Genomic DNA, 19,537 nt, shown 5'->3' on the forward strand with positions numbered 1-19,537 from the left:
TCTGATTACTACATCAAGGTCATCAAGGGGAGTCACTGTGAAATCTATTTCGCCTTTCCAAGGTCCCATCTGACAGGACACCCACGAGTAACTCCTACGGTGTTCAAGGCTTGAGAATTCGCTGCTTTTATCTTTCTTGCATCGGTTTGCACCGTTAGCTTAAACCGGGTCACCAATGTGTCAGCTACAAAATTATTAGTGGCACCAGTGTCTACCAAGGCCCTGGCATTTTTCCCATTTATGAGTAAGTCCACATACATCAATCCCCTCTCGGTAGTAGCTATTGGTTTTTGTTTTTCCAAAGCTCCAAGAATTCGTAAGGCACCCATTACTGATGCATCACGATCATTCGATTCCCTATCTTCTTTTTCTTCTTCTTCAGGCTTCTTTCTTCTTTTCTTCCTCAAAGATGGCCTTTAAGGCACTTAAAGCACTCTTGGTTGGACATTCTCCAGCCTGATGTGGCCCATCACAGAGAAAGCATTTCAACGGATTATTCTTAAAGGAGTTGGTCTTCTTAGTGGACATGTGTGCTGACCCCTATCTTGAGTTACCCTGCTCCCTATTTTGGCTCATAGGTTTGTTGGTGTTAGGCCCCAAGTTCCAAGTTCTCCTCTCAGTCCCTCCAAAGGTGGAGTTGCTCCGATCCACTCCCCCACTCAAATTTCGACCCCATTTGTTTGGGCGATTATCTGAACCTAGTGGAGAGTTAAACTTTCTCTTTGAGGCATTGCTTGTATAATCATCGAGACTTTCAGCTGCAGCCAAGGCAGTACTAAGTTCTTTCACTCCCTGTCTGACCAGTTCATTCCTGGCCCATGGCTTTAGACCCTTTTGGAAGTTGAACAATCTGTCAGCTTCAGACATATCCTTAATGTCAAGCATGAGTGTCGTGAAGATTCTTACATATTCTCGGATAGAGCCTGTGTGTTGTAACTCTGCTAGCTTGCACTGTGCATTATAGGCCGCATTCTCAGGATAAAATTGAGCCTTTAGTGCCTTCTTGAAATCATCCCATGTGACAATGGAACATTGGCCAGAAATAGATTGCTCCACTTTGGTTCTCCACCATAGTTTCGCATCATTGGCCAAATATAAAGGCACAATCTTCAATTTACCTGCATCAGAGTCATTTTTGGTAGCAGTGAAGTATAATTCCATGTCAAAGATGAAATTATCTACTTCCCTGGCATCACGGGCACCTCCGAAAGACTTGGGCTCAGGGATTTTGGCTTTTCCCATCTCAAAGGCTCCCCCATTCGAATTGCTTGCCACTTTCATGAGCAAGTTCACCTGTCCTTGCAACACTTGGACTTCTCCTTGAAGTGTCTTTGCGATTTCGACGACATCTTCTTTCATATCATTCACACTATCCACTAAGGAATTATGGGCGATGGTGAGGGCTTTTAAACTTTCTACACAATCCCCTGTTTGAGAGGCCTCTGCCTCTAATGCGAGCACTCTGCTCTCAATATCCCCCAATTGGATAATGTTTGTTGGTAGGGAATTTTGGATGGCCTCAAGCTCTATTGGCTCATCCTCACCCCCAATCAATTTGGCTACCACAGCCACAAGTTGCTCAACTTCCTCTTGTAGCACCTCAACGTGCTTATTTCGTTGCTCAAGAGAGAGGCGGACAACTTCAAGTTCTTTTGTCAGTGCCTCGTATGTGGGACAATTATCAATGAGAGCAAAAGTGTCATCAACCCTTCTCTCAAGGGCATCAAGTTGATTAGTAAGGTTAGTCATCCTCGATTCAGCTCACGGATCAATCGCTACTCTGATACCAACTGTCATGGGCCCAGCTTCAACACTCAGTTGGGACCGTGTGGCACTTGGCTTGAACTCTTCAAGATAAGTCAACCCACAAGAATTTCACAACAAACTGCGAGAAATCAAAGACATGATTAGCATTAGGCCAAGTTAGGCTAATTTTGGGAGGCATCACAAACATTTCATATAAATGGGGCAACACATAAGCAAGCAACACAAGCATGAAAGGCATAGCAAAGAACGGCACAGGCATTTCATGAAAAGGCTACTTTATTCATTCATGAAACATAATTACAACCAGTCCATTATAAGCAGGGGAAAAACCTATAAGGAGCACACAACGGGACACAGCAAGCACAGTGACTAGCTAGGCCAGTTGCCCACCCAAAGCTAACCAGTCACTCCCCCCTAAAGAGCATTTGGGACATAATGCCTTGTGGTAGGAGGATATATCAATATGCTTGAGTAATCACACCCCTAAAATTACATAAATAAAAATAAAATACAAATTGTCTCTTTTGCCCCTTAAAGAGGTTATGTTACATATCATTCTACCCTAACTTCCTACCCCTTGACAACTAGGACCCCTTCCCCTTGCCGACCGCCGCCCCATAACGCCGAAAAACCAGCTTGAAAACCTCCCATGCGTGCGCTATAACGCACTTTCCTGGCCAAAATCTGGCCAATCCGGCTACCAATCGAATCGAGTTTTGATCCAAATACCTTCTACTCGTTGAGAGCTTTTCATATACTCCAAAAAACACAAATTTTCACTAAGTAGATTATGCAATTTTTGCCGAAGAAGTTTTAGCCTATGTTGAATTTTGAGCTAAATTTCTCCCAAATTGGAAATCCCACGGGAAATCTGAGAGTACCGTCGTGCTCTACACGACGAGAATTGCGCGAGGATATAAATTTCAAAATTTTCTAACATCAAAATTTCAATGGGTTCCGCGAACTTTATAGTGTTTTTTTGTGCCTCAATTGAGTTTAATTAATTTCGTAAATATTTTTTTCTAACTCCTGGTGTTATGAGCTTCTCGTATATAAGGAATTAAATAGATTAATTAAATTAATAGGAGTTTATTTGACTTTAAGAGTAATTATCAGGAGCTTAATACTCTGTTTAAATAAATTATAATAAAAAAAACAAAAAAATTTTCTTTTTTTTAATCATTTATTTTTTCTCATTATATTTGGATAAATAGAAAATAAAAGATTGAAAAATAAAAAATAATAAAGGAAAAGCTACTTTCCCTTTCTTGATTTATTGGAGAGAAAATAACGAAGGAAAATAAAACGAATTTTCCCCTTCTTCCTTATTTTCTTTCTTCTATCCAAACAAAAAAAAAATATATATTTTTTCAAACTTATTTTTCCCTTATTATTTTCCTTCCTCTCCCTTTTTCATCTATCCAAAAAAAAAGTGTAAAAGGAAAAACTAAATTATCATAAATTTATTTGACCTAATAATAATTTTCAAAGATATAAAAGAATCAATTAAATTGATAATAACATATTTAACGGTAAGAATAATCGTTATGAATTTAAAAAATCTTTTTGTTTACTATAGAAAAATTTTAAATATAACTTTTTATATTAAATGTGAAGAGAATACAACACTAGTATTGTAGAAAATAATTTAATAATTCTTTAAAAATAAATAATAAAAATGTCATTATCCACAGCATTCTAGGCATTGAGTAACGAATATGCGAACAAAAGAAATATTTCACAACAAACGATTCTACTGTAACAGTATTCCTTCTACAGTTGTGTGGTCAATGGCAAAGCCTAAGTTGACTCGCGTGTCAGGTGGTCATTTCCTGCTGTGTAGCAGATAACACGTGGAGATTTTCAATTTGTCAAAAATCCAAATAAAAATACAATTCAAGCCAAAATGTGCTAATAAAAAAAATACCTTTTACGATATATAAGTAGTTTAAGTGGTAAATATATTAAATTATATATAAAATAAAATGAAAGAGACTAATTAATATATTAATTATATAAAAAGAAAATCACGTAAATTTTATTATTGTGACTTATTTGCTTTTTTTTTATATGGTTTTATTCTTTTGCGATTTACAATATAGTATATGCTGTAAGTTAAGTATAATTTTTATTCAGGGTCGAGTCAGAAAATTATTTTTAAATGAGACAATATTATATATGAAATTAATCTATTATTTTATTTAATTACACTTGTTTCCTATATATTTCTTATTTCTTATTTCCTGTATATTTTGAAGGGTCAATATTATATATTCAAAAATATTATAATGGAGTATAATTAAGTTAAAATTTTTTTTAAGGGGTGCTAGTACCTTAAAATATTTTTGAATATGTAATTAGAAATAAATAATTCTAATGTTTTACATTACTTATATCTTAATAAAATAATATAATTATCTTTAGGGAGATCAATCGCTAAAATAAAATAATTCGGACTAACATAATTAAAATAATTTTTTCTTTAAATATATATATATATGTAAACAGGAAAAATTTTAAAGAGATTGGAGGGCCAAGGCTCCCCCTAGTCCCCTCCCTCTGCTCCCGATTTTATTAATTAATATAATCTTATTTTGAATAATGCAGGTTGATTATATTAACAAACATTATATCTTTAATATTAGTGATTTGGCATATTATTATTATTATTATTATTATTATTATTATTATTATTATTATTATTATTATTATTATTATTATTATTATTCATGCTAGAAGAAAATGGTAAATTTCGATATGAGGAAGAAAATTTTTGAAAGATGCACACTTGCAACTTATAGTGTTCATGAAACTACTGCTCATAAAATAATTTTTTAAAATATTAATTAGAGACTATTAAAATTTGATTTAAATTAAATTTAATATATTATAACAGTAAAAATTTTAAAATAATAAAATAATTTTTTTTAATTAATGGTTTTTTTCTAGAAAAATACTTTTTTTTTTCCTCAAAATCTCAATACTATATAGGGCTTAAGTCTATTCAAATTAGTCTAATAAAAAAATAATAAGTTATGGGATTGATACATATAAGGAAATTTTTATTTAAATTTAGTCTATCATAGATTCAAAATATAAATATATATCATCCGTGTATTTAATATATATATCCCACCGTACATCTTATTTCTTGTATCCATGATAGATCGAATCTAAACAAAAAAATCTTAATTATAATCCCTTTTACAATGTTTATAAGTAAATTAAAAAATGCATGAGTTTTTGGCACTGTTCGTCAATAGTTTTTAAGTTAGCGTTTAGTGTTCTGACTATTATCAAAACACTACCTCTTATATTTATATTGATCAATGGCATAGTATTTATAGTAGTATTTAGAGACTGAGAGAGACGTTAATGAAAAGTTACCCTCCTAACATTTAGAGGTTGAGAGAGCATTTTGACAAAAGTCAATAAAATGATACTACTACTTTTTATATTTAATAGTTAATTTAATAACTATTTTTATCGGACACTTCTGTTTTAAATTATTATATAAATAACTAACTATTAACAGCTAATATTTAATTTGTAAGTTAATATAAAAATAGGGAATTAATTATTTGGTAAGAGAGTGTTTGGTTTGATTTATTAGTCGGTCAAAATTACTTATAAAATAAAATTATAAGTAAATTAGTATTTGATTTGATTTATAAATTAGAAAAAATTACTTAAAATAAGTCAAAAGTCATAAGTAAAAATAAGTCAGACACCTTTACTTATAACTTATTTATTTATTTTAAAATTACTCATTTATCAATTAAAAAAACTATATTATCCTAATAATTTTAAAAAATATAAATATTATCCTTTATTTAATAACCACAACACTCAATAACATATTATTTTTAGTCATTTCGATAAATAAATTTTTTTAAGCATATTTAAGTCAAACATTTAAATTATTTAAAAGTTAATTTTAAGTAGTTTTATCAATTAATTAATTATTTATTTTTAAATTAACTTATAAATTAAAATATAAATTTTAAGTGAAAAGTTATAAGCACATAGCCAAAAGTTTAGGTGTTTGATTAAAATGAGTTTAAAAGTTTATTTGTTAAAATACAAAAAAATATATAATTAATTATTATAATTATTAAAATAAAAATAATATTAATATTATAATAATAATCAATAATTTTATTATAATTATTAATTATAATAAATTTTTCATAAATTTCATTATAATCAATAATTTTTTATGAATTTATTATTCAGACATTAGTTTTGCCAGATAATTTCCATCTTCCCAAAGCATGGTCACGACAAAGGATAAAGAATAATTTGTTGGTTTCATATAAAATAAAATTATTTTATTATAAAAATAAAATAATTTAACATAAATTGCAATTCATCTCTAGAAATTTTTGTAAAATAATTTTTTTCATAAAATAATTAATTAAGAATTTTTTATTAACTTAATGAAAAAAGAATTAAATTTCCTCAAGTAAAAATACATATAATATTTTTTTTATAAATTTAATAGATAATATTTAATAAACCTTAAACCTATTCCTATAATTTTTTAATAAAAATTTTTTCATATATAATTTATATATTAGATTTTTTAGAAAAATATTATATATATTTTTTAATATGAAAAAACTTTATTTTCATTACGTTAATAAATTTTTCATAATTAACTATTTTATGAAAAAAAAGTATTAACTTATAAAATCTCATAAAATAAATTATAAAATTTTATTAAATTATTTTATTTTCTAAAATAAATAATTTTATGTATAATAAGATCAAGTAATCATATTAAACCTATAGAAAAATACAAAAGTTATGGAATTGGAAGCTTCTGTGATTAATAAAATTGTTGTGTTGCAATGCAATGTGCCCTACTGCTACTACCACTTCACGTGCCTGAATGAACACTCTTACAAATTACAACTAACACAAGGCTCCAAATTGAGGGCTTTGTATTTTTCTTTTGATTTTCTTGCTTAAGAAAAATCTTTACTTCTCTTTCTTGGATTTTGTTTATCATAATTTGATTCTAAGTTTCGGTTTAAGGCCAATGAATAATACATTGATTCTCTTCAATTGATATTAAACAAGCATAATATTGGGTATCTTTAAGCTTTTTGTTTCGCGGAAAAACAAAATTTTTTTTAGAAAGAAAATATTTTTCATTAAAATATTTTTTTATTATTTAATTATAATATTAAATTAATAATATATAATTATGTTGTGTATGTAAAAGTATTTTTATACTTTAATAAAATTATCAAAATTTAGAAAATGATTTCTTTTTTTAAGGAGAGAGAATCATTTTCTTTAAAAATAACTCTTTTTAAGAAAAAATATTTTCTTTTATTGAGCACAAGAAATATTAAAAAATATAAATAATATTTAATAAAATAATATTTTTTATGAGATAAACAGAGCTAAAAAAGTAATTATTAATTTGAATAATAAGATTTAAGAAAGGAGAAAATTAGCACTCATTGTAAAATCAAAGCCAATGGACAAAGGACGAGAATAAACCAGCGAGTGCCTGTTGGCAAACTTGCTTATAAGTTTACAAAATAAGTTTACTTATTTATTCACAATTTTTTTTTTTTAAATTTAGAAGCTAAAAAAAAAAAAATCACTTTTTCATTTTTATGTTTATAAACTTAGTGATCAGATATTCGACCATGTTAAAAACATTTAATTTTTAAAATTTTATCATATTCTTAGTAATTCTAATAATAAATATACTTACAAACCACTTTTTATTAAAAATGTTAACCATTTATCAACTATTTCTAATCACTTATACGGAACATTTAATTACTTTGGTTTTAAATGTTTATTAGCTTATATTAATTTGTAAACACTCGTATTTATAGGTTAATTTTTATAAATTAAGTCAAATAATTTTTAAAATGAAGACAAACGCCTGAAAAGTTGATAATTTATAGATACAATTGTGCCTTCCCAAAAGGGAAACTAGTAACGAAAATTACAAGAGAATGAGAAGGCCCATCTAAAGCTAAATTATAGGCTACAAAAAATGATAACTCCAGGATTAGGCCAGAGAGAGGTAACAAAACCAACCCTTTTCCATCTCCACCTTAGAAAATGAAGATTGAACAGAAGTCGAAAAGAAAAAAGGCAGAGAAAGCCTGAAATTTCCTAGTCAGCTGCAGCCTGAAGCTGTGGCCTGCTTCCTCCTATTGCATACTTTTGCATTTGATATTTACTTTATTCACACAAAATTGGAGGGAAGTGGAGCATTTTAGTGCCTGATACTTTCATCGACCTTATAAAACATCCAACATGCAAATACTGCTACCTGTGTTGTTGCAAGGACAACTAGAAAAATTGCTTGAGCCAGCGGCAATTTGCTGCATCCCTCTCCAAGTCATTCTTCAGCTTGCTTACTTGGTGCAGAGCCTCCTTCAAATCCATAGTCTCTAGTGGCAAATCAGAGAACGCTTTCAGAAACCGGTGAGCATGAGCTGCACCCCTAGACATGTCCTCGAGATCACAGGATCTTTTTCGTTTGGATCCCACCTGTAAATCATATTCAACAAAATCAATACTTTGAGAGTAATATAATGCTGTCATTATACGGCATGAATTACTTTTTCTTCAACTTCTCAAGGTCAGATCACAAGTGCAAATCTTTGACACATGAAAGAGCTAAAGACACGTAATTTGGTCAAATTGCTCATGAAAGGAGTGGTTTGTAATCTTTCAGTAATCAATATTCTTTTCTGGACACTTGGCACATTACAATTTACACATTGTCCAACTCTGTGTGTCGACCATCTACTGCTAAAACCTTTCTCGGACCAAGAGTTAAATGCATAAACAAAAACATTTCAAATTTTAAAATGTTATACCTTGGTAAGCTTTCCAGAGTGGGAAAATTTGTTATCAGCAACCAAAAACCAAAAGCAAATTGTTCCATCATGTAAAACCTTACAAAAAACAAAAGTTCTTGCAATTCATACAATTAAGAATTAAGATTGCATAGCAAGTAGCATAACAGTTTCACCTTTGAAAGCTTAAGCTTACTGAGATGGAAGCTTTGAAAATGATTTAACCAATTGCACAAATTGTCACCACATAGCTCCTACTATCTCTATAGAGAGCAACCTCAAAAAATATAAATTTAAGACATAAAATTGCCTGTTTCATATTTACTGAAATCTCAAATTTCTATTTTTGTTCTCTACCTGCACTTTCTTTAACCAAGTGAATCAACTTGACTCTTTGCTAGAACTTAAGTGGTGCCTCTAGCTCATTGGTCTTAATAATTTGTAAAGTATCCAAAGTGCCTCCTGTGGCCTTGGGTCATGCAGTAAAGGGTGGATTAGGGGTTTGGATGAACCCAGGGCTCAATACTTGCCTTTTAGGATAAAAATAATATGGCAGTCTAGAGTAGTATGAAACTTCAAACACTTGACATTTCCCAAAGCATCAACTACAACAATAATTACAATGTTCCTACCCATCATCATATGCATTTTAAAGCAATTGTCCTCCCAATGGCACTGCAAGATCACTAAAACGCACCTTTTCTGCAGTGTCATTTGAAAAAATAGCATTAGGTGAGAAATCTTCCAACTCAGCTGCCTTTTCTCGAGCAAGAGCAACAACACTTTTAGGAAAATTTGCAAATTCTGCAACATGAATACCAAAACTTTGATCACAAGCCCCTGGTTCAACCTGGAAAATATGAGCAAATGAAGGCTTATGAATGGATACAGAATTTACTCATAGTCCAGAGAACTGGGGACAAAGCATAATAAACTTAACGCAAAAGATTCATATCAAATCACTTGAATGCAACCAACCAACCAAGACAAATAAAATGATGGGACTACTGAGCAATAATTGATATTTTTATTTAGATATGTATCGGGAGTTTGTTGCTTTCATGAGGCAAAACATAATATGAAAATAGAAAGCTAAAATAAATAAAGAGTTGAGATCTATAATTCTTTTTCCCTCTTCCCTTCTCTTTTGGTGAGTGAAGCTCCTCAAATAAGAAACCACTGAACAAAAAAGGGTTGGGCTGAAGCTCGTTTAGTAATAAATTTCCACTCACCTTCATAATTCATTATCTTATTATCTTCCCATTTATATGTAGTTTATGCAATTCTTATGGCACACCTCAACATGGTTACATGGGACAAGACAGGCCAAGCACCAAAACCTACTATTTCCCCTGATTCTGATAGCTAACATTTTGAGCCTCTCCTAGTGAGGGTGGAAATCTAAAATCAGCAAATGGAAATCACCTTGTGTTTAAACATCTAAATTATTAACTATATCAGTGCCTCAGAGAACAAAATGTATAATGTTTTTGAGGGCTCAGAGAAAGTAAATTGGAAAAGCCTACTAACAAAAATAGACAAATATTTCCCTACTATCTCTGTCAGCTTTATTATCCAGGGGAAGATCCAGCATTTTTTTCCCAGTTGAGTCAATTTGTGCACCTACCTTGTAAAGCATCGTCAGCTTGCAATTTGACGAGTCAATGTGTGCACTAACATGATAATTTGCCACACCAACAATATGCTTTGTATGGGACTCGGCTTTTTCATCAGCTAAGGCAGTCAGTTCATGAAAGTGGGTTGCAAATAATGTAGGTGCTTTAATCACTTGAACAAGGTGTTCACATATAGCCCAAGCTAAACCTGAACACCAGATTGAATTGCATGAGTAGGCATTCACAAATAAATAACCCCTAACACCAGAGTAAAATTTGATGTATATAGTTATGATTATAGATGGTCTAACTATATCCAACAGTTCTCTGAAAATTTGGATCAAACATGGTAGACGGTCATTTTCAACTGGAGATGAAAGAAAGTCTATCTGTAAGGAATATAGGCAAATGGGTGGATAAGTTTTCACCTAAATACACACACAATATAAATACACATAGATTAGGAAAGAGAAGAAGATTTGATGGCATTTATGTAATAATTTCAAAAGACATCACATGATATTAAGTAGCATAGGAGTGGGGTGATCCAGGAACCAACTACAAAAGGGATTTTTCCAAGGTTGTGTAAAGAATGCCTTGAATTTAATAAATGGCCCAAAGCTTAGCTACTTTTATCACGTGAAGAATGAGAAAAACCTCCTCATTCATTGCTTAAAGATTGAGTCTTCTAAAATCTTTGAAAGTACCCATCAATTTATGACAAAGATCTCACATGGTCAAAGATCGTATCTTAAATGAATCTTTGTAAATCTTGACCAAGACTTATCATTTATATCATGGGGCCATATTTGCAAAGAGTAGTCATGGTTATAATGGACTAGGCATGGCAAGGCAATGAGCAAGCGAGAGTGGTGGAAAGTGTAAGTGAGGAGAGAGCAAGCTGTGTAAAGTTCACAAGTGAGTGGTTTAAACACTTGAGCTTGTGAGGGTTAGTGGGAGTGAGATTTGGGTATAGCACTAGTGGGTCAATTGGGTTGAGAGGGAAATTCAATCGTCATTAGAAATCTCCCAATTTCTTAGTGAAAATTCATTGATTGTCTTCCCACGTGGATGTAGCTTATTATCGAACCACGTTAAATTCTTGAATGCCCATGTTAATTATTCTATCATTTTATTTTTCACTAAACCAATTGATATTTTCCCAGGGGTGTCATTTTCGTAACATTGTGGAAAATACTTAAAATTTTAAACTTACCAAATCCATCATAAGTTGATGTCCCACGGCCTAACTCATCAATGATTATCAATGACTTATCTGTAGCTCCTTTCAGTATTGAAGCAGTTTCAAGCATTTCTTGCATAAAGGTAGAAACTCCACGAAGCTACAAATAAAAGGAACACATTAATAAACTTCTACAAGAACAAAAAATGTCATTTTCTTCTTTTTTTGAACACATTAATAAAGTTACTAGCACTTAACCCAGTAATGCCTAAATTAATCCTCTGAATCAATAATTATGATGGGGTGTGTTTCATTTTGGTTCACATACTTGATTTTACCTTTAAACCAGAAACTAAATTCATCTGAAAGATATTCGTTTTGCCAGTATCTTTAATGTTCCTATAATTGAACATGTGTGAGCTGGACACGAAAGCCTCTTCTAGCAACAGAAGAGGGTTTCAGCAACTTTCCTTCAACTCCGTGAGGGATGATAATCAAAATATTAGTAACTCAACTCAACTCAACTCAACTAAATCTTTATCTCAAAAATTTAGAGTCAGCTATATGAATTCATTTTCTTCACTCTAAACGATTTTGGGTTAAATTCTCAGAAATGTGTAATGCTTCTAGGTCATGTTGTACTATTCTCCTCCAAGTCAATTTAGGTCTACCCTTTTTTTTCTTTCTATCCTCTAACCTAATGTGTTTTACTTGTCTAACTAGAGCCTCCGTATGTCTACGCTTCACATGACCAAACCATCTCAATCTCCCTTCCCTCATCTTTAATTGACACCACTCCTACATTTTCTCTAATCCTCTCATTACGGACTTTATCTAGTCTAGTATAGCAACTCATTCACCTTAACATTCTCATCTCTGCAACTCTTATCTTAGACACATACGACTCTTTCAGTGCCCAACATTCACTACCATATAACATAGCCGGTCGTATGGCTGTACGATAAAATTTTCCTTTCAACTTATTGGAAATCTTACGATCACATAAAACTCTCATGGCACGTCTCCACTTCAACCATCCGGTTTTAATCCTATGACTAACATCCAAACTTATCCTATGTGTTATATGACTAACATATTTTTATAATCAAAATATTAGTAGCCTTATCAAAATCATTTGAACAAACCAAACTTTTCAACAAAAGTTATGTCAACTTTAATTTGTGAATTATAAAAATATGTCATTAATATAATAATCTTCCACAACATAGTTCTTTATAAAGCGAAAAATGATTTACTTGCTATTTCAAGATGAGAACATATTGTTGTTACTCTTAAAAGAAAAATATTAACTTTACAAATTGGCATATGAGAACAAATGTCAAGATTAGTTCATGCATTTAGTTTCCCTTATCCTTCAAGTGATGAACTGTAATTTTTTTGCAAGTAGTTAAAAGCGTATTGCAACAAGTTCAGCAATTCATGATTTTGAGTTACTATTCTGTCCAGTTAGCAGTTATCCTACCTAAACACACCAATGCATACTTGGAACGTGTTACAATAAGCATTTCTTTTAAAAGAAAAACTTTACTGCCTAAGCATCATTTGGACATCACTTAGGTTCTCAGCTACAGCTTGCCAAGTGAGATGTTTTTTGTTAGGCCATGCCACATCATTGAAATTTACAATCAGTTTGGTGAAGTTCTAAAATTAAGTTTTGTGTCCATGCATTCATCTGTGCTTGCATGCAATTTTCAGAAATTACAAAAAAGTTCTATTAACGATGCCTCCATCCTTTCTATCAAGTAAATAACTGTAGAATTAGCAAAGAAAGAATCTAGAAATAAAGTATGCAAGAGATAACAAAAGGGGACACAACCGATAGCAACTAAAACTCTATGGAATTCAAAAAAGGCAGTATTCTAAGAAATGATATGAGAATGGCATAAGATACAATATTTGTGAATCCATATGATATTATATTCCATTTCAAGGTGTTGATCTCCAAGAAATCATGCTTACTTGGCAGTCACCAGCACCCACACGAGCAAAAATGCAATCACGAACTGAAATACTAGCCTTGTCACAAGGAACAAAGGAACCAACTTGCGCCATAAGAATATTCACACCAACCTGCAGGTTAAACCAAAAGATATACATATAACAACCAGGGAAATTTGTTCTTTAGCAACATAATTTGGAGTCACCCATTTATAATGAGGTGTTCCATTAAGGTTACAAAAATAAATAAATAAAACCTAAACCCCACAAGAAGGCTCTACCTCGAATAGGTGTTGTGTCCAATGCATCAACAGACTAAAATATCATTATGATCTCAAAATTCTAGGGATAGGATAAGAGCAATATCAAGAAATCATTTCATGGAATTGACAGGCAAGTGATAGATAAAAGGTATGCAACTGAATCGTAGAAACCATACTTGCCGAATAAATGTGGATTTTCCACCCATATTAGGCCCTGTGATTATTTGGAACCAACTCTTTCCCCTGACCTGATTTTTGCAAAAAACCAAAGCATAAGCAGTGAGTTACTTAGATTTAACATGGCTAGAAGACGCATGATCTTTTCAAACAATTGATACTCACAAGTTTGCAATCATTTGGTATAAAATTAACCCAGTCTTGAGCTTCCACACAAGGATGTCTACTCCCTTCTAATATAATATCTCCCACATCCTATTATGCACATAATCACAAATTGAAGTTCATTTTCCAAAACAAGAAAAATGAACAAAGGAAAGGAAATAAAAGTAGAAAATAGCATGTAAATAATTACTGATGGTGAGATGTCAGGTCTTGTGTAGGGAGTTGGACAACTAGAAGCCAAATCAGCAAAACTGAGTAAGACATCCAATTCAGAAAGCATGCCAGCTAAAGACTCAAACACCTGCAACATGAAACTTCAATAAGTCCATAATAATTAATAAGGTAGAAACAATAAACATGATAAAGGATGAATACCTCAGAAAAAGTTGCTGCAGTTTGAATGACTCGATTGACCAGCTCTTTCTGACAATTCTTGTATTCCTCTACTATCTTTTGGTACTGATCCCCTAACTTCTTAAGTTTTGTGTTTGTGAATTTTACTCCATCCTTTCGGGTTTCAAGGACAATAAATTGGGTGGTCAGCTTTTTCCTTATTTTTGGCTCTTCTTTCTTTGTAATTCTGAAGACATGTCCAAATTGTGTTCCTTTATCTAACTTTAATCCTTTATCTTGAGGAAGATCAAGATCATTTGCAGTTTGTTTATGCAAATTGTGTATTTGGCGCTCCAATGACTCTTGTTCATCTTTCAGTGCAGATAGTGCAGGGTCATAATTTGGTGAAATCATATACTCCCCATTCTCAAGTTGATCAAGGTCAACAGAAGCTTCTACCAGAGCAACGAACTTATTCAAGTGATCATCATCAGTCAATGACTCAAGGGGATCCAAATACTTTTCCTTGATTAAGGATGAAAATTGTCCATCATACCGCTCCAGAGCACTTCTAATGTATGGGAGTCTTATACTCGACTGCATCCAAGAGATACATCCAATTAAAAACAAAGGCTTATTAACTAAAACATCTATATACAATCATCTAAATGCATAAAAATAGTTGTGACATGTAAAGATGTAATTTACTTAAAAACAGCAAATATGCAATAATAGCTTAAAGTAAGCAAGTAGATAGGTAGCCTTGAATGCCACAGCTGGCTAGCATCAAGGAAAAACTATTGTAATCACAATGACAGACACCACTAGGAAGTTCATTTCTGAAGAACAAGAAGCAAACTATTTCAATATCAATGGCTATTCCACTCCAAGAAGACATCTGATAATCCTTAAATAAGAGAAAATGAGAATAATAAAAAATATGCAAGAAAAATTAGTCTACTTAGCATGAAAATGAAAAGAATCTGCCTTTCAGCGGGTTGTGGAGCCAATATAATCACTAAGTCAGCCATTCTAACAACAAAGAGTTCATTAAACCTAGTAAAATAAGTGAACATGGGGGGAAAAATTGAAATCTACCTGATAAAGTTTTACAATATGCTGCAAACCAGCTCTTTTCTTCTCAAGATTGCGCATCAGTCGCTCAATATCCGAGATCCTTTTTAGATGTTGCCTTAGGTCTTGGCGAAGGGCAGTATCTTCCACAAAAGCCTGTACCAAGTCCAGTCTAGAGTTGATTTCATTTACATCCAGCAAGGGCTGTTTTAGCCACATATGAAGCAACCTTTTTCCCATCCCAGCTGTACATGTTCTATTCATGAGACCAAATAAACTAAAATTTTTATTTGCATCAGTTTTGCTTTCAAGGACATTAAGAGCCCTCATGGCAGCAGAATCCAGCCTCATATAACTGTCAAGATTGTACCTTCTGATTGTATAATTTCCATAATTGCTCTCACCTGCAAGTAATTCTGCATAAGAAAGTAATGCCCCTAAAGCACCAGGTGCAAATTCAAATCCAGAAACTAAATCTCGAACTGGTTCAATGGAGCCTTTGACGAGCCTACCAAGATCCTGCACCAAATCCCTTGTTTTGAACTCACTTTTCTTTCTCTCAGTCAACATCACACCACATCTAGTCAGGGCATCATGCAATGTTCTACACTCACTGGATTTACCAGTTTCTGCGGGCAAAAGGCATTCCTTGCAACCAAGAGCAACCAAAGCTGACTCCACATTTGTAAAGTGACTATCATCAACAAATTCGGCCAACCCAATAATTCTTTTTGTTAAATCGATATAACTTAAACCAACAGTGCAACCACTTTCACGGAAATTTGGAATGAGTGCAACAACCACAGGGGAATCCTGCATTTCGTTGTTGGCAAACAAAACATCTTCAAAACTGCCTAGATTGCCAGGAGTCCCACTTTTCGCCAGTCTCCAGTTGGACCCACTACCCTCATAGAGCTCAAGAGTATGGTCTGTTCTCTCCAATAGAAGGTCTCGGGCAATTGTTTCAAACATGTTCTTATTAATGCTCACACTGGAAAGGCCATCAGCTCCACCACCCAATTGTCGCAAAGCAGTAGTAGTATGGTAATAGGTCATTGCAATGAAGGTTGCATTTTCACCATGCGAAGTGTAATAGTCCTAAACATTCACACAATATCTCTTGAGAAATGATTTGTAACAAGGAAAATAGAGGAAAAAGAAATATTTCAAGGATCAAGGAGAGGGGGAAAGACAAATTTTCAAAAACAATAGAAAATTGACTAACGAAGGAGAACTAGTTGCAGTATCTCTAATGAATCATGTGCACATGCACACCTGATATTAAGAAGTTAAGAATAATGAGAGAGATAGAGAGAGAGATTTACATTTAAAGAATTTATGCATTTTGTAGAAAACATTTATCTGGCATGTAGTTCTTAGCATGTTGTTTTGATGTGCTGATATAAGAACAGAAAAATGATGAAAGGAATAAATGGAAAATTAAGATGAGCATGTCAAGTTTTGCAGAACAAAACGCTATTGCTTTTATTTTTTTTTTAAAAAATCAAAGCTCAAAAACAAATTCCTTAAACATATTGCCAGATAAGGATATTTGCATAGTTTACTGAAAATTCAAATGATTCCCAACAACTGAAATTCAGTTTCTTGCAAACTGCTTATACATAACATTTGAATAATAGAACGTGGATGAAAGAAGGCAATAAATGACATATTCCAAAATAAAAATGTAAAAAACATTTGCTTTCAATTTTTTTTTTTTGAAAAAAAAAATACAATCCAACATGAAAAACCAACAACCATTGCTGGTAGAGAAGACATATATAAAAAATCAAATTAGATTCTAAATTTTGTGAAGAAAAGCATACTATGAAATCTTCAATATCAATTTTAGAAGGGGTAAACCAATTCATAATCAATCAAAACAAAAGCATAAAAGGTAACAAGCATTAAAATTGAAACTGACCCGCCTATCAAATATCCGAACCGCCCTGGGGTCCTGCAACAGAAGAAGGCAAAAATAAAATACCCAAAATTACAACTTTTACTAACAGCATTAATATATACAGGGAAATCTCAAATGAAATAATTCCCACTTTCGTGTTGCCTAATAAGACACAGTACATTCAGATTTCTTCATTTAAAACAAATTGCAGGAAAAATAAAGAAGAAATAAAATAAATTCTAACAGTTTCAATGCTAATCGTGAAAAACCCATTTCAGAGTGTGAGCAACTAAAACGAACAAAGGGCTTACATAGGGTAGGGTTTTGAAGAAAGAGAGAAATCCCTGAGCCTGCTTAGCATCTGGCAACGAACCATCAAATCAAATCATTTCATTTCTCATGCATAAAAATTAACAAGAAAAAAATAGAAAAGAAAAAATCTAGGGTTTTACCGAGCTTGAGCTCAGGCAGCTTGTTTTCTTCGACCATTGGGTAAGGAGTAGAGACAGTAGTTGTTCTGTTTTGGTGCGATTACATACAAACGTTGCTAATATATTTACGCCGCGGAATTGGCGATGGCGGGAAACCAAGAGTGAGTGTGGCGGGGTTTTACACGCGCGTGTCCCTCACTCACCGTAATTGCGTTAATTATACTTTTTATAGAGCTAGCTGTTTCTGTACTTTTGATTTAATTTTATATATTTAACTTTTTATTAAAATTTTATATATAATATTATTATAATATATTATTTTTAATAATTAATTAAACATAATTTTTCATTTTTATAATTTAATATCTATTGTTAATTAAAATTAATTTAAATATTTTATAAAAAATAAATTAATAAAATATATTAATTTAATTAAAACCATTTTTTATCTCATTATTTCCTTTTTTTTCCATTAATCATTTCATCCCACTATTTCCAACCCTTCCTACTTTTATAATAGAAAATTATAATTATAAATACAAATTATAGAATTATAATTTATATTATAGACTAATTTTTTAAGCATGTATAATTATTTTTATTTCTTAATTATTTTATTTATAATTATCTTATAATCATTAAAATTAATGGTGTATTCTATGGTTAAATATTTTGTAATAATAATTTAGAAAATAAATAATTTTTTGTTTAGTTTTTCAATACTTTTTTAATAAAATAAAAGTAATTATTGTTTACAAAGCTTTACTCTTATTAGAAAATCTAACATGATTTCTTATTTTTATTTTAATATTATAAATAAAAATAGAAGCATATAAATTGTTGAGTATAATAAAAATTGAAATGTTTAAATTAACCAAGCATATCTTTGTTTTTCCATTTTTTTATTTGTTATTATAATAATAATAATAATAATTATTATTATTATTATTATTGTCACGACCCAACCTATGGGCCGGACCGGCACTAGGACCTGGGCCAGCCTAAAGCCCCCAAGGCTCGTAGTAAGCTTAACTATTCATTAACCCAACTATAAAGCTCATTTGGGCCCAATTTCAAGATTTCAACCGGACAGAGTCCGGCCATAAAGTGGACCTTTCAACGGGGAGTTCTTGACTCACCCGACCTGTAAACAAAATATATCATCAATTGGGGAGCTCAGCTCACCCTCCACATACTCAAATCAACATAAAGATAAATGGGAGCTCAGCTCCCTCATCCAGTCCATCAAACATGCATATAATAATTTTACAGGTCCACATAACAGTTTATATTATAGACTCGAATCATTTAAATATTTCTAACACATGCGGAAATTCTAGGAGTAAATAAAATTACACAAATATTGATAAACAACCTGCAAAGGAGAAAAGCAGGTTAACCACAATAAAATCCTCCTGTAGCCTGAAAAAATATTGAACAGGAGTGAGCGTTCGACTCAGAGAGTAAAATATCAATTTTAACCATAATCTCTATAACTATCTGAAACTAATGCACCCTGTAGAGTGAAATGCAACATCAGCAATAAATTCACATCATAACAGTAAAAAGGTAATTTAGAGCACTCATACACCCAGTAATATCAATCATAATATATGGGAGCTGATCCCCTATCTCTCTTAAATCCAACCAGGTGCCAGCGAAGAACTCAAGCCGGACTTTCGCTTAATAAACCAAATCGGGGTCCCAGCGAAGAACTCAAGCCGTGACTACCCCGAAGGACCGGGTCCCAGCGAAGATCTCAAGCCGTGTCTACCGGTCCTATCCATAGTCCACACCACATCACACGCACACCAACGCACGCACACT

General features: G+C 32.2%; 1 protein-coding gene across 2 annotated transcripts; it reads right to left on the minus strand.

Moving 5' to 3' along the window:
* Positions 1–7,673: 7,673 nt before the first annotated feature.
* LOC110651472 (DNA mismatch repair protein MSH2) lies at positions 7,674–17,910 on the minus strand. Of its 2 annotated transcripts, XM_058153933.1 has the most exons (13): positions 17,732–17,909; positions 17,591–17,640; positions 17,301–17,333; positions 15,401–16,474; positions 14,345–14,899; positions 14,160–14,270; positions 13,970–14,059; positions 13,804–13,875; positions 13,386–13,496; positions 11,439–11,565; positions 10,234–10,430; positions 9,304–9,456; positions 7,674–8,295 (listed from the first exon to the last, which is right to left on the minus strand). In XM_058153933.1, the coding sequence occupies exons 1-13, from the start codon at positions 17,766–17,768 to the stop codon at positions 8,095–8,097; spliced, it is 2,811 nt and encodes a 936-aa protein (XP_058009916.1). In that variant the 5' UTR covers positions 17,769–17,909; the 3' UTR covers positions 7,674–8,094. The 2 variants fall into 2 exon arrangements, with proteins under 2 accessions (XP_058009916.1, XP_058009917.1); XM_058153934.1 differs by lacking the exons at positions 7,674–8,295; positions 10,234–10,430 and having other exon boundaries at positions 9,321–9,456; positions 17,732–17,910.
* Between the last annotated feature and the right edge of the window lie 1,627 nt (positions 17,911–19,537).

Source organism: Hevea brasiliensis, chromosome 9, assembly GCF_030052815.1.
Source record: "Hevea brasiliensis isolate MT/VB/25A 57/8 chromosome 9, ASM3005281v1, whole genome shotgun sequence".
NCBI classification, from domain to species: Eukaryota; Viridiplantae; Streptophyta; class Magnoliopsida; order Malpighiales; family Euphorbiaceae; genus Hevea; species Hevea brasiliensis.

Bases quoted from the DNA above. Each gene is read 5' to 3' on its own strand.
- LOC110651472 (XM_058153933.1), bottom strand. From the start codon at position 17,768: ATGGTCGAAGAAAACAAGCTGCCTGAGCTCAAGCTCG. The intron at 14,900-15,400 runs GTAGATTTCAAT...TCTTGGATGCAG, and splicing joins ATATTGTAAAACTTTATCAG to TCGAGTATAAGACTCCCATA. The intron at 9,457-10,233 runs GTAGGTGCACAA...CATATTTTCCAG, and splicing joins AGCTGACGATGCTTTACAAG to GTTGAACCAGGGGCTTGTGA.